An 18,083-nucleotide genomic window follows, 5' to 3' on the forward strand; every position below is an offset into this window, starting at 1 on the left:
ACTGCAGCCTGTGACAATCCAGGCTCAAATGTCTTCAGCTTACACTGCTGCTGTCATGGCTCTGGAAGGTTTGAAGTTAAATGCAGGCTCTGCCCACAACAGCTGAAGAACACAATCCTACCTTAGCCCCAGTTACTGCCTGGAACATGGGACACAGTAATTTACAAAATTACAGCTGTATTTTATTACACTCTGAGTGGATTAGAGCACATCCTATGGACACTTGTCCTTACTTCACTTTTCCGATGTACACATGAGGTGTTCACATCCCCTCAGCCCAGTTCAGCCACACTCGAGTTTGACGTTAAGAGCACAAACAGCATCTTCAGCAGAGACCAGTTTTAAATCCTTTATTCAGAATTACTCTTGGAACCTCTTTCCACACTCTACTTATAAGTCGACGTGCAATGGTGATGCAGAAAGCACTGATCTGCCGCAGGCCATCAGGAAAAACTTCATGAAAAGCATGGTTTTATTGGAAATAAATCATGCTAACAACTGATACTTAACAGGTACAAAATATTAAACAGATAAGAAAAAAGAAAAGAAAGATTGGGTGCACTATTAAGACCAACATGTGAACTCGAGACTGCTGTGAAAAATCATACAAAAAAGGCAATAGAGAACAGTAATGCAGCATTAAAGATAGGGGTACAGGGCAGACAAAAGTTACAAAACATCCTGTTTCAATATTTCTCATCCATGTACTTGGTTCAAATACTGTAACAGTACTGGAAGGCAAAAAGCACCAGACATCCAACTAAAGAGGTAAGAAAAAAGGAACATCAAATTAGCAAAAAAAAGTAAGATCTGGTCATTAGGGAAGGAATAATCTCAAATACAGTTACTTAACAGAAACACAACACTTGAAAAAGCTGTTATTTCAGCATACATAGACAATACCATTATTCCAGCTCCATGGAAATTACTTGGTTTTCCTAGTCTGTAACCTCTTCCACATACAGTACTGCTGAGGTTATCCCCAGGTGTGTGGGCAGACACTGCATACACACTAACAAAGCAGCACGGTCATTAGAGGAGTAAAACAGGGAGAAGTTGTTCCCTTTGAAGTAGAAAAGCAACAATCGGGAGGCCAGGAAATGCGGGGCAAAGCATCATTAAGCCCTAAACACACAATTCAAAATTATGTGGGGACACTGCGAAGCTATGGCTTCTATCTCCTAAAAAGCCAAGCCTCCCTCACAGTCCACGTGGAATACAGCAGCTGCTGAAGAGAAAGAAACTGTAATAAGGAAATCCTAGAAAATACTCCTGCACTGGAGAAAGTCATTCCTATTTCAACTTCTTATAGCTGCCAGAGAAAGCAGCTGTACGCTTAACTGTATACTGGGAGTTTTTGGTGGTGGCAAGGTGTCCCAATTATAACATGGCAGCACAGAGACTGTGTGATGAAGGGTTTGCATAGATAGTCTGTCCCCTTCCTAGCTCAAAAAACATAAAAAAGAAGAGGTCACAGCTTAGGCTCTTGTTGCATTTGCAAAAAACATGAAACCAGGAAAAAAAGAACCCCATCAACTCCATTTATAGAGGCTTCCTGTATGTCCCCAGGTAAGGAAGGGGGAGGTGGGGAACAAGACATAGAACATATCATGGCTATTTCAAAACTTCATTCTCTTAATGAAGCTTATTACAGGCCCCAGTGAAAATATTAAAAATTCACTAATTCTTACACTTCTGCACCTTTGTCCTAATTGCTGTCCTAGAGTGAGTAAGTGCTTTTCTTTATTTTAAAAAAAACTCATTTGTTTTTACATTATTGCTGTTTTTTACAACAGAATTAGAAACCACTTATGGAATCCACAAAACAGAAAGTCAGTATCCCCAGAACAAACCTAAAACATAAGCATGTATTGTCAAAAGGGCCTCTTCTATACCAGCTATTCAACAAGCAGGGGAAAGAGAAAAAAAAAAGCCCAACCAAAAATCATCCTATCGCTTCTCTTCCTAGCATCAACAAAATTCACCCCACTCTCCCAGGAGGCAAATCCTTTCAATAAATATCAGCGTGAGCTCCGAGGTGGGGAGGGGGGGAAGGAGGAGGAGCAGCAGCAGCTGTGTGCAATGCCTGCGGGGTCCCGTGCTGCCCCGAGGGTCAGTCCAGGGAGATGATGTCGGGCGCGCTGCCGCCGCCGCTGCTGGTGATGACGCCGGCCTCGGCCCGGCCCGAGGAGCTAACGTGCGTGCTGCTCTCGTGGTGGCTGGTGGAGGTGATGATGCTGCCAGGCGTGCTGCTTGTTAAGGTTGAGGTGAGACTATCCAAAAACATAGGAGGACAGTACTGCTTGAAACAAACAATGAAGAGTGAAGAGACTAACTGCACGAGGGATATGTATGCTCTGAAGATACATCTTCCCCACACAACAAGCACCAGACACGTTCCTAGCGGGACCTCGGTGAGGCGGGCACATAGAGAACCAGAGTTCTGCAAATCAGTGACCAACTGGGGATGGCAGCCACAAACCTCCTCCCTCACCCTCCCCTTTTTGCTCTCCAGAATGGTTTGGGTTAGAAGGGACCTTAAAGCTCATCTCATCCCAATCCTTGCCATGGGCAGGGTTACCTTCCACTACCCCAGGTTACTGCATTCGCCATCCAAACTGGACAAATCCAGGGATGGGGAAGCCAAAGCTGCTCTGTGCAGCATGTGCCAGGGACTCAAATACATTCTGAGTATATTCAAGTTAGTGCTGAGCACGTATTTACTTTAAAAAGGCAAACTATTATAAAGAATGAGTTTCCAGGCCTGGATTCATCACAGAAAGGCTAAACTGAATCCCCTTTAATGCATCTTCATTACCAGCACCTGCTAGCTTTTCCCAGTCTGTGTTTAGGTCTAAGCAAGTGAACTGCAAATGCAGTTTGGATGATGGCACCCTGATAATTATTGGAGCACAACAACACAAAAATCAGACTTGAAAATTAAACCCACAACAGATCATAAACATACCTGTGAATCAACTGGGATTAGCGAAAGAAAATCCAGACCTAGGAAGAAGAAAAGGATGATAAACAGACACATCTCTCTTTTATTCACACACAACAAATCTAAGGATTTTTTTTGTTGTGGTTGTAGAACAGATTTTGCAATTCATACAGAGTTTCTAAATGAAATATACCACTGTGACACCACTCTCAACGACTACTTCAGGCAGCAGCAAAACGAGTTATCTAGTACAAGTGGCTCTTTTTAAGAATGAGGATGACATAATGATGTATTATTCACTGAAATATTGCAGGGTGGTTCAATGTGGTTGCTTAGATGGAGGTTGCCATTTGGAGCTGTTGGTTCATTAATGCAAGTTTCACTGCATATTGTACCTGACTCGGCCAAACTGGGACATGAAGAGTGTCATCACATTAAAGATGCTGGAATGAAGTAAAGTCACAACATGCACAAGTCCAAAAACAAGCAGCAGGTCTCTTCCTCCACCCACGGGCAGCCAATAAGGAAACATTTCTAATATCATCCCCGTTTTGTGTCTAGACAAATAAAAGGAATGAAGAAGAGGAAACTACAAGTAGTTCAATGTATATCCTCCAAGAGCAGTGACAACTAGTGTCCATCTTAAAACACCATTAGTGTGTAAGCATTTAGGGCAAGATGTTTAGAATTATGAAACCAATGAGAAATTACCACTTTTTTTTTTCTAAATATTGGCCTTGTGTTTGCTATGCCAACAGAAAGAAATGATATACTCCCTCCCTCTCCCCTCACCTCCAAATCTCTTCTCGCCCAGGACATCTCTCCTCCTCTTCTCCATTAGAGAAAAATTTTGAAGGAGATTTTAAAGGTCAGCTGCATTTACAGAACTGACAGCTTCTTTTGTCGGTGCAAGTTCTAGAACTTCAGTTTGTAACAGCTGGACAACAGTTCTAGACTTCTGTTCTCTCAGCTTAATTCTCCTATGCAATTTGGGAAGACAACTGATTTCTTAACAAGGGAGAAGTGGAGGGAGGGAGCAGTAAGGGAGCCAAAATGGACAGAGAAACAAGGGGAATGATATCCATCTCATTGCCAAACTGGTGCTGAAAGAAGAGGAAAAAACCCAGAGATGTTGCAGGGAAGGAATGGAGACAGGCAATGGAGCAGGGAAAGGGGAAGTACAGGAGGCCAAAGTGACACCTGTCACCACAAGTCACCACTTCCTGGGCTCTGGGTTTGTTACAGCCGGCCAAGAGAACCCCCAGAGTCCCTATACACAGTGTTCTTTTCAAGGAGCCAGGATAGAAAACAATCAGTATCCCCACCTTTTGTCTGATATTTAGCAGCAGTGTTGAAGAATACATCATAGGCATTTAGGGTATGTCTAGGTAAAGAAAGTCAATAGAGGTCAGCTCACAGATTGTAGCTCACCTTAACCTTTTTCATACAGTCTAGACAGAGCACCACTACAATCAGCTAGCAGAGTAACTACACTGAGGGCTGGGATCAGTCAGCACCCTCACACCTCTAGTAACTAAAACAAGCAACTACTCTCCCTCACTTCTACAACACGTAACTACCAGATGTTTACATAGTCTGGCTGAGCATGGCAAGAGCAGCTTCTGGCTGCCGTGCTCACGGGCCAGTTTGTACCCCAAAAGCAGTGTTTGTCACATCACTGTTGCGAAAAGCAATCTGAAAATGGGCAGACAGCCTGCACTAGGCTTGTCTAGACATCACATCAGTGCCATACTGCATATAGACTTGTTCCATTAAAAAAAAAAAACAAAAAGAGTTAATCAATTCTTCCAATTTCTACCCACCCCATAAATTAATACTGCTGTCAGAACACATACACAAAAAACAACCAGCACCTACCTGGCAAGTCTGATGAAATACTGGATATTGGTGGATGATGGAATGGTACTGGGTAGTCTGTTAATGAAGGAGGAATAGCAGCAGCATCGACCGTCGTCACGCTGGGCACTCTGGCAGTAGATGGCTGATACATGAGAACCCTGTTTCAAACAGCATGGGAGATTACAAACAACCTGGCTGTTAGTTGCACAAGGGAAACCATGCACTGCTGTGCACTCTCATTCACAAGTCACCGTGCGACAACACAACTGTAGCATGGCTACTCACTACACAGTACTCCACTCTAATTTCCTTTTTCATAACAGTCTTCATAATAACATGACCGTATCTTGGCTCTCAACAGCAGCTGTGACATAAGAGCAAGTTGGCATTAAAACACAGTACAGTGCTGGAGTCATTGGCAAAGTCAAAGACAGAAACGGGTGTCTGTGAACACCCACAGAGGGATGTGCAGGTGACCAGAGCCAGAAGGCGAGCACTCTGTTTAATTTCTCCACAGAACTGCTGCTCAGTGCCCACTTGCTACACCAAGGGCAAAACTGACCATTATCCTGCCCCACAGGATGACACAGATTACGCAGGTGGGAATTAAATATAAGCCTCTCTTTCCTCACAGCCTCCAGTTCAGCCCTCAAGGAGCATGCTACAACCCTTCTGCTTCCCCTCATGCTGCCTGACATCTTGGTTGCATTGTTACAAACACCACCACAGCCCTGGCACCAGCCATGTGCATAAAATAGCTCATGAACTCCAAGTCAGGTGGAAACACACAGAATTCTGCTCCCAGAACATCACTCCCTCAGCCCCAGTGTTATCCACTCATCTTCCTTCCTACACTCCTACCTGTTAACCTACTTCTGATGTCAGGAGCTTGGATTCCAGAACCTCCCTTCTCAGGCAGCTCTTGTACTTCAGCCTACATTGTTGCTGCCTCTAGAAGACACCCCAGCTTTTCCAAAACTAGCACTCAGACAACGCTGTTTGAAAGAGATAAGCAATACCCCAAAAGCCTGGCTTTGATCTGGATTTGAAGAACGAAAATATGCCATATCCATACCCAAAAAACAAGGAAAACACATGGGTCATAGAGAGAAAAGAAGTCAGTCCTCCTACAATTACAGTTGCAGGTAGCCATCTCAAACATAGGAGCATAGAAGGAAGTCCTGGTGCCTTCTGAAACTTCATTAAGAGATGTATTTGTAGCTACACTTTCTTGTAAAAGTGAGGAAGAGTCTCTTGCAGGAGGACTCTTCCATAATCCTCACAAAAAAGCAACAGCATTGCAGTATCACTGCTGAAAATGGTTGAAGATGACCAACTACTTGCTCACCAAGGATCACACAGACATTCCTGTGGACTAGAGACTCACCACACCTGCTCATTACTTCTGAAACAGAAGGGGAACCTTCAAAACAGAACGGGATTTGGTTTATTATTATTATTGTTTTAGTACAAGTCATAAGCCACTACACAGAGAGACAAACACACACCTCATGCAGGCAGCAACACTAACTGATGAGCCATTACTAAAAGCTGAACTTAGAGCAGTGAGTGCTGTGAGCCTGACCAGTGGCCTCACTCCCTGCAGATCTGGGGTGCCCCAAGGGCCAAGAGCAGGAACATCACGGGAGCTGCAAGCAGCACCCAAGCTGGGGTACACACATCAGGACAGACAGAAGGTGGCACAGCAGCAGAGAAGCTGGTCAAGCCTGGTGCTGAAGTCAGGCCTGACTACAAAGATGAGGGAGTTGCCACAGGACTTGGGAAGTCGCTGGTTGTGCTAATCAAGGTGCAGGACTGACTGATGACCACAGCCAACAACAGCATCTAAGACATTCCAGAATTTAACAGAAAGATGGAGGAAAAGCTCATTTTGATTCAAAACAGCAAAGTGGATCCCTTCCAAGACTGACAGGATGGATGAAACACACAACACAGCCTTGTTCCCTGGGCACCAGAGCAGATTAGGTGGAGGATACAGCAGACATCAAGAGAAAAGCCTTTAAGACGACACTAACTCAGCAAGAATGCATAAAGTTCCTCCACTTGGCACACACAATCTACTTTCTCAGAAGAACACTGCCCACTAGCTTAGTCAGCTTCCTTTTCTTTGGAAAAATGTCCCTGCAAACACAGCAACAGTCAGTGCAAGTCTTTTGTGAGGTGTAAATCTATTTAATAGTGTTTTACCTCTACAAAGTTACTGTGTCAATACAACCTTCTACAGGAGAGGCCTACACATTCTCCTCTGCAAGCGTAGAGCTGGATTCCAAGTTCATTTCTCTACGCATCAGTTTAGCTGAGACACTACAGAATAACAACTAACTTTAAAATTGACAAACCCTTTGGTTGGGCTTCCGTGTATTTCAGACATAAATATGCACTTCCTTTTGGCTGGAGGATCTTCTTCTTCATCAGAAGAGCTTTCTACTGTCAAGTCGATAACATCAACCTTCTTCTTGTTTACCTCACTTGCCACTGTCACGGAACATGGTTTGCTAACAACACTGGAACCTGAAGAAGAAAATAAAACATCATTGTTCTCCAAAAGGTGGTGACATCAGCAGTTTCTATTTGCAAGAGAACCAGGAACTCAGATCCTGTACAATAGATCACCCTCCTGGCCATTACAAAGAATGTTATGCCCCAGTACCTGCTTTATGACTCTTCCTTGTCACACTGAGAGTATTAAAGAACAAACTTTTGTTTTCACTTATTTTAAGGATGTAAAACAAAAGCAACCTTTCATTTTTTTAATTATTATAAAGAGCAAAGACAAAGACCAAAAATGCACTCTTAAAGACACAACCCTTTCTTTCCCAGTTCAAATTACAGGAAGGTTAGAAGTAGTAAGCCCTCCACAAAACAAACTTTGCTGGTTTGCAACCAGTAGCCAGATGTACATACTTTCTATTTTGGTGCACTGTGGACTTGACACTTTCACAGCTTCCTTCTTTGGCCTCATGGGGCACCAGGAGCCATCTTCCTGGAATTTGATCTCATCCACATCAGAACATTCATTAAGGATTTCCATAAAGAGGCTGAAAAATAAAGTTTCAATTTTGATTCTAAGTGACATTTTTATTCTAAGTGAAAAGGAGACACAGAGAAAAAGGTAATTATGTCCACTTCTATCCACTGTGTCTCCTCTCCCCCTAGTTCAACTCCAACACTACTGCAATGCACAGATTTCCATACTGAAGCAGAAACCATTATCCTTGGAACCAAGTTAGACAATTGTTATGAGTTAGAAATTACATTTTGAAGTTAACACCTTTCAGGGACAGAGATGTGTAAAAGGAAGATCTATTCTTAGATGTTGCACTTATATTTCTCCAGAGGGAAATACACTGAGACTCAAGAGTTTGACGGTGCAGTTAGGAGATAACTTACATAATTCATTATGGGAAGAGAAACTAATGGAGTCTAATGGTTCCTCCAGTCTGAAGTATTTTGACAAAAAACAGTATGAAATGGCTAAACCTCAAGTCATAAAAGTAGCTACTGAATACATAATAAAAAGTCTTAAGTAATTGTGTAATCTGCAAAGCCAGTCTCTCACCCATCCAGTATTAGGCTCTCGTACGCTGCCTTTTTGTCACAGACAGGGCAGATCCAGGTAGGCTTCTTCTCATTCATTTGAAGATAAAGAGCAGCATCGAAACATTGCAGGTGTGTGCAAGTCACAGCCCGGCATGGGATTGTCAGTCTCATTTTTCCCAGCTGCAAAAGATGCATTTAAAGGGTGTCAGAACAGAAGACCAAGAAATGGGCCTGAATGGTTAACAATGAATCCAGAGGCATTTGGTGAAACAACTCTTCCTGCTCATTACAGAAGTGCCTGGGGCTAAGGCTGCTGCAAGTAAATCCACCTCATCACAGCACCCACACAGTGCTCCTAAATGAAAAATTAAGCCCTGCTCCAAGGCTTCACCACACTGAGAACAGTCAGAAACACTTCTAATGGACCTGTAACAATGTTTACAGGATTTCATTTTTATTAAACAATCTATTGAAGTACCCGCTTCTATGATTTTCTTTTAACCCAGTATTTCAGGTGTTTTCCTGAGCTCCAGGTACCTGTTACATTTAGAATGACCAATTTCTACCTAGGAAGAGAACCCCCACAGCAGCATTAGCATGTTATAAAATGATCACCTTTTTTTTTTTTTTTCATTTGCTACTGTATCTACAGTACAGGCAAAGCCACCAAGATGAGGAGGTAAGAGGTTTTAATTATCACTCCATCCTTTAATTATTCTGTCAGCCTTTCTGATTAGGCTCAGCACCTCAGTATAAGAGATTAATCCTACAGGCCTCAGTGTACACAAGCAGAAGCTTGACTCAGTGCATCACAGCTGAGGCATTCACAGTCCTAAATCACAGCTGGGTTACTGCTGCTATGATCAGGTGCTTGTAGATGCACCCCTCTCCCCACTATTTTATCTTGGCTTGTTAATGTAAACCCAGAGAGGTTTCTAAAGCAAGGCCTTTGAAAAGCAGCCCGATTCTGCACTACAGATGAAAATACGAATCTGTTATCTGGAAATTTCCAGCCAAACTTACAGGACACATCAGAGAGACTCGCAGACTGGTTGTGGCAATCTCGCTATCAGGATCTGCAGTTAGTTTTTCTTTAACTATTAAAATAAATAAAGAAGTTATACATAGAGGTCATTATTTCAAATGCTAACCTTAATTCAGCAATTCATGCACTTTTCTTTCAGTTGTCTAAACAAATTAATCTAGGAAACTAGTTCATACACAACAACAGTTTCACTACTTACAAGCAACTGGCAAACTGCATCACATTATCAGATGTTGTGATGTTTGCAGATGCAGTAACACCCACACAGAGCAAACTCAATCCAGCATGTCAAGAGACCAAATAAACCATTATGAGTGAGTGAGGTACAAGTGAAGAGAACTCAGGACACCAGCAGCATCTCACAGCCCAGCACACTAAGAGGTGCTCGTGACATTCCCATAACTATATTTCAGATGCGATGGCTGAGTATGGTCCCTAAAAACCCTCACTGAAAAAGAGAGTGACACCTCACCAACAACCAAGAGAACCTGTGAAACCCTGGGCACAGACTTCATTCTCAAAATACAGCAAATTTCTTCTGTATTACCAGTTCTAGATTTAAAGAGCCACTAACCACCCCCCAAAAGTACAGAGAGGCAAGTTAATTACTTACTTAGTGCTCTGGAATGATCAGGGTTTCTGATACCTTTCATTTTTAACCTCTGCAAAAGCATAGCTGAGGTAAGCTGGCGAACCAGATACACAGACATGGAGTAATTCTACAAAAAGAAGGATTAATGATTAAATATTGATTTCATACAGTACTCCCACTATGACAAAAGATGACTATACTAGTTGTAGCATACAGTAAAAACAAAAATGTGACTTTCTGCTTAATCATTATTAAGAGCATTGACAGACAACTTCATTTCTGTGGAAGTCCAACACTGTCAGAGTTGTCTGGCCAATCAGGTCTAATTATCATTCTCCACTTCTGACTGAATTAAAAGGTAATTCCACAACCAAGAGAGAGACTGCGCTCTTCTCCTAGAAAGATCGTATGTGACATTTCATATATGTAGTCTTTTAAGAATTTCTCACATTTTGTCTCCTTAATCTTCCCCTTTTTTCCAGTGTCAGTGGGGAGCTCAAAGAATCACCTGACAAAAGATAAATGGTCTTTATGGTACAAACAACAGCTTCAGATGGTCCAGAGCTGCCCCAGTTTCTCTGTACCTTTTCTTTAGCTTGTTCTGTCCTTCTAAGCCCAGCCTTGTTACACCATGTCCTTTCTGCTGAGCCTGGCCCCGTTCCCCAGCATTTTCTACTCCTCCTTAACTCACACCACTTGTCAGCTTCTTTTGTTCAGTGTTCACTCCCTCTTCTAGGTCACTAATGAAAAGTCTGCAAGCCCCAGTGCTGCAGGATAATAATGGTTTCATCCATGTTACAAGAACAACCTGTGACCTCTTATTTCCACTGCCTGCACGCCACCATCCTATGGCTCCTGCACTGCCTGGGTGCTGCACAGAAACTTCAAACAACTCCTACAGCCCTGCTCCCCCTTTACCACCTATAGGAAAACCAGCTTTTACCTAGAGCAGCAAAAAAAGCGTTCTAATTGCACATTAAACCACTAAGAAACCCAGATTTTTGGTTTTTTTCTCTAAACAATGACCACCTGTTGCCTCACAGAGAGGATTCTATAGGCTCAAGTCTGCCCAGCATTGAGGGGTTTATGTCCCCTTGGCTCAGCAGCCCTCCAGTATCAGCCCAGTCCACACCAAGAAGCCCTTATGTGACACCCTGTGTTGTTCCCCAGGGTCTCACTTTGAGGATGAAAAGCAGTGGATTCTGGCACCAGCACTAAGCCACGAACTCGCTTCACCTCTCAAGGCAAGGGGAGGATGTCCAAGCATTCCGAGTCATCTGCTTCCATCAGAGTATATTTTGGCAATACAGGGAGGAAAGCTAACAGGCATCAGCATGAGAGGCCAAGACCACACACAGGACTGGAACCATTTTAAGATTCTGTGCTTTGACTGGGAAGCAATGGCTCAGATCTTAGTCTCCATCCCTGTTCTAGAAAAATCATCCTTTGATGTCAGCACTGCCCGTCATTTATTTTCTGAACATTAATTTTCAATCCCATTCCTTTTTAAAATTTTAATGTAAAAGCTTATACTGGAGTCTCTTTGAAATATATGATATTTTCAGTCCAGATAATTTGATTTTGAATAAAAGCTGGTAGAGAAAACTACTTCGATAACTGCATCCAGAATTTACACAACCAGCCACAGATAAGGAATAAGTAGTTCTTAACTTGACAACAGCTGAAAAAGCTCTGTATCAGTTATTTAAACCTAGGATGAAGTTAAAAATTCCTTGCACTCTTCTTTCCTTAATAAATCTACAGGGGGATTTACTATTCACATCACAAAAAGACTTTGTTATTTTTGACATGCATTTCAGGCAAACTCTAAAAGCAGACTTTTCCATCTGTATGCGAATCTCACATGTGTTACTGCAAACTACCAGAGTTCTAGAGCAAACTTTGTTTCCTGGCACCGATAAGTTCAGCCATCTAACATGAAACACTTTCCAACCACATTAGGCAGCAGGGGAGCAGGAATGCTCCAACAGGTTATTTAGATCACTTCCCACATCCTACAGAACATCTAAGTTACCTTTCCAATTTCAGAAGCCCAGGAGATGGAAATCTGGTTTGGCACTGCTGATGACAGCCTAACCAGAGATGTAATATTCAGGGGACGCCCAGGTCGCTTCTGTTCAATTCCATTTTTTGGTGGTGGAGCATATCCCTGTGGAAAAAAAGGACAATAGATGTATTACCCCATCTTCCCACTGTACTCTGAAACTGCTGACACATACTTGTTAAACAGATCTATGAGAAGCAGGCAAACTCAGAGGCTGGAGAGCAAATTCAGCATTTATTCTGAGAAACATCAGTCTTTCACAGTAGATCACCCTAAGTCAAACACAGTTATAAGGCATTTGTTGTTTTAAAAGGGTTTACAGAAGTGCCGGAAAGCTGAAAGAGAACATAGTTTGGGTCCAGGTAAGTTCACTGGAAGAGTAAAAAGTCATGTGGATGCTTTGTCCTCTTCCCCCCATGCCCTACTTGAACAGAGTGAAACATCACAAGGTCAAAGCCTTAGTGACAAACAGAGCAAGTAATGAAGACTTAACTGAGTGTTTCACACAGTGAAACCACTTCACTGATTAAGAAACAATTACACCTTGTTCCAAGAGCTCCCAATCTCCTCAGTGACTAATCTGCCTTGTATCAACTACACCTGGCCCCATTAGCAACAGGTGTCACCTGTCCTCTGCCAAGGTCCCTGAAGAAGGACTGCACATGGAGTACCAGCTGTGTATTTAGGAGATCACAGAATTAGAATGGTTTGGGTTGGAAGTGACCTTAAAGATCATCCAGTTCCAATGCTCTCGTCATGCAATAAGCCTGCAGCTTATTCCTCTTGCCCTGCATCTGTCACAGTGAAAACAAGCCAGTCAGCCACAGCTACCCTGAGAATCCCTGCTCTGAGCTCACAGCCTGCCTGCAGTCACTCATCTCAAACTCATCTTGCACCTGAAGGATGCCAGCAAGATGCAGCTCAGCCTCTTGAACAGACCTTATTGATGCATTTCCAGAGAGCAAGTTCCCTTGAATTTCCCAATTTTTATTTTTTTTTTCAGACAGAGATTCTGCAGTGCACGTGCTTCATTTCAGTGAAGCTTTTAGTGTTTTCTTCCACAGAGCTTTTTCTTGAGAACAGATTCGCTCTCGTACTCCTACAACAATTTGGAGCCTTCCCTTCATGTCCCTCTAGGAGCATTCTGCTTGCCTCCCAACCACCATGGTCAAGCAGTGTTTAGGCAGGCTGCCAACTGTAGTGGCAAGAAACTGGCAATATTATTTGGGCCTTGAAGTCTTGCGAAGTTCTTCAAAGAACCACACTACTCAAGACATGTATCATCTGCTACAGCAAAGAAATTCATCAAGAGAAAGTCTAATTGCTCATTTATCTGGCTTTTTCCAGTGGCACAGATGCAGAATACAAGGAAACATGGTGCAAACATGAGCACAACCCAGTGCAGTACTGGCAGACAGACAGCATTTGTCTGAAGCTTCTGGTTATGATTGCAGGCAAGGAGATGACCCAGAATAATTTACAGACCTTTGCAGAGGCATGAACTATCCTACCAGGCAAAGACAGAAGTTCACTTATGAACTGTGCAAGCAGGCAACAGAAGCTGGCATCACTGGTTAATCACCTGACATTACTGCAATGGATAATCACGGTCTTTGAGGCAAAGAAGTTACCTTATGCCTCCTGCAACAGAAAGGAAGTGCCAGATGATGCAGAGAGAGACCAAACCAACAAAAAAAGTCTTCAGAAGCACTCAGACTGAGACTCTACTTGTCGTTCAGCTCATAGTGAATGAGGAGGGGAAGGCAAGTTGCCAAGACCATAGTGATTTACTCACTTTCTCACCTAAAGTTCAGCTGAACAGATTAAAAAAAATCACCTTATGTTCAAGAAGAACCTAGAGGATTTAGGTCTAAAGGAAGTAATAATCCAAGATTAGTTGTAGTTTCTGCTACAACTGTGACATGTTAGGCACAAAATGGAGAGCACAGCAGGGTGCAATCTATTTAACAAGACTGAGAATGAGCTGACACTGATGTCCATAAGATGACATCAGACCAAATTCTTTTTTGCTGGCTGCTGAAAGACAATCTGCAGAAGAGAAAACACTCAAAGTCTCAAAGTTATTACACAGAATGTAACCAGCATTTGCAGAAAACACTGACCAGAAAACACAAGAAAGAAACCCTTTTATAAACTGAAGACTCAAGTAGGAGGAAAAGAATCTAAGAAGTCTCATTTAAGCTGAGTAGGGGCAAAAAAAAAAAAAGCAGTCACAACTGCATAGGGGAGGAGGGAGGGTACAGGACAATACATTTGACACACCAAGGTGGTTAAAAACATTCTGAAAAAGAGGTTTCACACCTTCTCTCTCCACACAGCATCTTTCCAAATCCACTACTGAAAAAACCTCTGTTCTATGACTTTTTCTACCCTTTATAGCCTCAAGAAGTATTTCTGAATGGGTTATGCAAGAGCTTCTCTCTGTTCTACTGAAAGAAAAGAGAGAGAAAGCAATTCCAGAGATATTTTGAGGATGAGAGAGCTTTTCCCCTTTCTGTGGAAAGCCTCCAGATGACCCTGTGACTTTGTACTAATTTTTGCAACGTCAGACACCCCTGAAGAGTGACTGCCAGGAGTGTCCTGTTACAATATCAGCACATGCTAGGAACCCTAAAACCTGTCTGTTCTTCAGCCCCACAATAAATTGCGCTCTCCAGACAGATGCAGAGAGGGCAGTGCACAAGTGGCACGCAAGAGGCTGATGCCATTCCCTCAGGAAAAGGAGGAACTCGAGCCTATCACAAATACAGGCAGCCCACACAGTGAGGACTACCACTCTCAAACTCACTCTGAGCACCTGTGAGGAGCATTCTCCATGCAGACAACTGGATTGTTTTTAAATTATTTAGTTATGTTAACAGCAAAACACAAGGTTTGCTATAGGGGGCTTAATCACATTAAGTCCGTGCAATGGTTGTAATATGATTAACAGCAGTAATGGCTATCTCACACAGCAAATGTACAACCTCCATGCCTAACATTAGAGAAATCTGAGTGATAACAAACAGCTTGACTGTTTTTGCAAGCTAACACTACAGAAAAAAAGCAGCTGAACATGCTCCACAAGTCACCAAGAAGCCACTAATACATACATACATACTTACTGGCAATGGAAACAGCTTTCCATTTACTTTAATGCACAAACTATTAGGATAATTATCCTCTTGAGGGCAGCTTGTCTCTGCTAGGCATAGCCTGTATCCACAGAAAGAGAAAGCATCATTTTTAAGTGTCCCCACAAACATCCATCAGGCAATTATGTTTTCAGAGAACACTACACAAAACATACCTTAGCTGAACTTGGACTGTGTAATCTCTCCTGCCTCCAGGCAAGAAGTCCCTGTGACAAAGAGAAAGAAAAAGAGAAGTACACACTTAGCAGGACTCATATTGCAGCCATACAGAGAAACAACTGACACACCTTCCCCAGCATCACTAAACTCTGCCCTTATTTTTGGTTTATTGAGCTACAAAGACCTTAAAATTGACATTTCTGTTTAACTACTGCCAAGTTACACACAAGTTCAGGATGAGCATCCTCCCTCAAAAGTTCACAGCAACAATATAGAAGGATGCTGCCAGGGATGAAAAAGCACCTATGAATTCCCATAGTTTACATCAGCCCTGGGAAAAAAAACAGAAAAGCAGGCTTCCATTCCTGCAGCCAGGGGAAATGTAGGGAAGGAAGCTTCCAACCTCTCTAAACAGTGACAATTATCTGGAATTGAGTAATTGTTAATTCTTTAACAGGGTATAATTTTCACAAAATGCACACAAATTCTGTGCATAGGTTGCTCCTGAAGGAAACAGAACAGATATAAACTCAAGAGTAACTTTAGTAAGGATTATCATTCTGCAGCTGCAGAGTGATGCATATGGTGAACCAAAACCTCACACTTTCTCCAGAAATTTTGTAGAGGTTTACCTACACTGTACCACACTCTTACTTCTTACCTGGAAATACAGATTTCTCTGACCTGCTGAGGTGTTAAAGCAAAGATAAAAAACTTCTCCTGGAACCTCTGAATACTGCTCTGTACTAGAAGAAGAAAAAAAAGACACAAAAGAAATTGAACCATGGTGATTAAAGCCGTTGATTAAAACAGGATCTGCAGCTGAGCTTTTCCTGGAACGAGGCATAAGTCACTGAATATACTTGAATGGTGGTTGAACTGCATGTAACCGTTAACAGAAAAATAATGGAACAAATCTTTCATTAAACTACATTCAGATGATTTAATATCACGTTACACTTCAGTACTAAAGCAGCTTGGCACACTGTGTTATGATCCTTTCTCCCAAAGGAGGAAGGTTCAAACAAATACACAACAAAATATTTCACTGGATACCTGACAAAAGGAATATTGCAGAGATGCAAATAACTACTGTAAGGTACTACAGGAAGAACATGTGCACCAGAAGTTATTAATGGACAATTGGAAAGTTCACAGCTACAAATAACTAAATCTTTGGGGAGGAAGGGAGGAAGCACAACCTCTCAAGCCAGAGAAGCCAGCTAGACTTCATGTCTGGAGTTACCCTTTAGTGGCATCTGACAAAAAAATTAATAAATACAATGTTCACATCAGAATCCAACTTTTCTGTCAGTGATGGGAATTGGCAATATTTTAGTATTTAAAGTCCAAAGCAAACACATGTCACTTTCCTATTTCCTTAAAAACTGGAGAGAAGTTTAAAATTTTGACCTGAAATAAAGGTATAGACTTGTCCAATTTAAAATAAGCAGCAGGAAGAACAAATGCAGAAACAGCACAACTGAACCAGGTAAATCTGGAAGAGCTGGACTACCTTGTGCACTGTGACATTCAGGGGAGATTGTTTCTGTATCCAAAAAAAAACCACACAAAAAGGAGGCAAACATGAAATGGAACCCAGATGAAGCAAACACACACCAAGCTCCTCAAGGAATTCCAAATAGCCACAGTGTGCACGTATGCACACACCACGGAGCACATTTGATACTTTAAGAGTAATACTTGAGCACATGTGAAAAAGACACTGAAGTATTTCATAATTTAATTTGGTGTGGGTTAAAACTAAACCACACCCTCACACTTGTGCTCTCGTATCAGTGCAAAGGAATACCACACTCATCCTTTCTCCAGCATGAAGCAGTGAGGTGGACTATACTCCTAGCTCTGTGACTTAGCTGTCATTTAAATACTTAACTTTCAAATGCACAAAATATGTGAGTGTCACTATGCACAAAGAGAAGTGACAGCAGGCACTGTAACTACTGTTTGTTGGTAAAGTTTTCTGCTTTAGGTACTGGAGGATGGCAGATGATCAGCACATCACTCACTGAGGTATGAGTCACAGCCCAAAAGACTTTCTGATCAGTTAAGAAATTAAATTATGAGGACACAAACTATTTTATAAACATATTACTAAATAGTTAGGGAACATTTTTTGCCATGTAAAGTTAAGCCAGACTGAATTTCAAGACAGAAGCTGTACTTCCAAATAATTAAAAATGCTCATGACTGAGGCACTTGAGGAAGATAAGCCTAATTTCAGGTTGTTTGGAAGACAATGCCCACGCCATATTATAACATACAGTATTGCAACAATTTTCAGGCTGAGAAACTTCAGTACTCTGAGCACAACAAAGAACATTGAAGCACAAAGTATCTACTTCAGTGCCACATCTCAGAGCCTGCAGAACTGTTGGGAGTGAGATAAGAGTAAAGTAGCAAACCAAAAAGTGGAGATTCAGACTAGGTATTAGGAAACATTTTGTTACCAAGAGGGTGGTCAAACACCAGAACAGGGCTCTAGGAAAAGCAGTGAGTGCTGTAAGCTGTCAGTGTTTGAGAGGAATTTGGATAATGCCCTTAACTACTATTCTCTAACTTTTGGTCAGGCAGTTGGATGATCATTGTAGGCACCTTCCAACTGAATTGTCGTGCTCTTCTTTTTAATATTCAAAAGACAGAAGTCTTTAATCATATTACTTCGTGTAACAGAAAATTCT

General features: G+C 42.1%; 1 protein-coding gene across 9 annotated transcripts in view; it reads right to left on the reverse strand.

Annotated features, from left to right (window-relative positions):
• Window positions 1-324: 324 nt before the first annotated feature.
• PIAS2 (protein inhibitor of activated STAT 2) overlaps window positions 325-18,083 on the reverse strand; it is a 30,363-nt gene continuing 12,604 nt past the window's right edge. For 2 of the 9 annotated variants that reach the window (XM_088054081.1, XM_014257048.2), the window contains exons 3-14: window positions 16,043-16,127; window positions 15,378-15,428; window positions 15,193-15,283; window positions 12,038-12,172; window positions 10,024-10,129; window positions 9,389-9,462; window positions 8,385-8,545; window positions 7,730-7,863; window positions 7,165-7,336; window positions 4,823-4,962; window positions 2,969-3,006; window positions 325-2,302 (exon numbers count right to left, since the gene is read on the reverse strand). In XM_088054081.1, the coding sequence (XP_087910207.1) occupies window positions 2,114-2,302; window positions 2,969-3,006; window positions 4,823-4,962; window positions 7,165-7,336; window positions 7,730-7,863; window positions 8,385-8,545; window positions 9,389-9,462; window positions 10,024-10,129; window positions 12,038-12,172; window positions 15,193-15,283; window positions 15,378-15,428; window positions 16,043-16,127 (1,376 nt within the window). In that variant the 3' untranslated portion in view covers window positions 325-2,113. Of the gene's footprint in view, window positions 2,303-2,968; window positions 3,007-3,339; window positions 3,502-4,269; window positions 4,329-4,822; window positions 4,963-7,164; window positions 7,337-7,729; window positions 7,864-8,384; window positions 8,546-9,388; window positions 9,463-10,023; window positions 10,130-12,037; window positions 12,173-15,192; window positions 15,284-15,377; window positions 15,429-16,042; window positions 16,128-18,083 lie in introns of all 9 variants that reach the window. The other 7 variants (XM_088054082.1, XM_005528085.3, XR_015772382.1 and 4 more) reach the window with 6 other exon arrangements.

This window comes from Pseudopodoces humilis, chromosome 4 (genome assembly GCF_049639895.1).
Source record: "Pseudopodoces humilis isolate 2021_Gansu_Grassland_sample_001 chromosome 4, ASM4963989v1, whole genome shotgun sequence".
In the NCBI taxonomy this organism is placed as follows: domain Eukaryota; kingdom Metazoa; phylum Chordata; class Aves; order Passeriformes; family Paridae; genus Pseudopodoces; species Pseudopodoces humilis.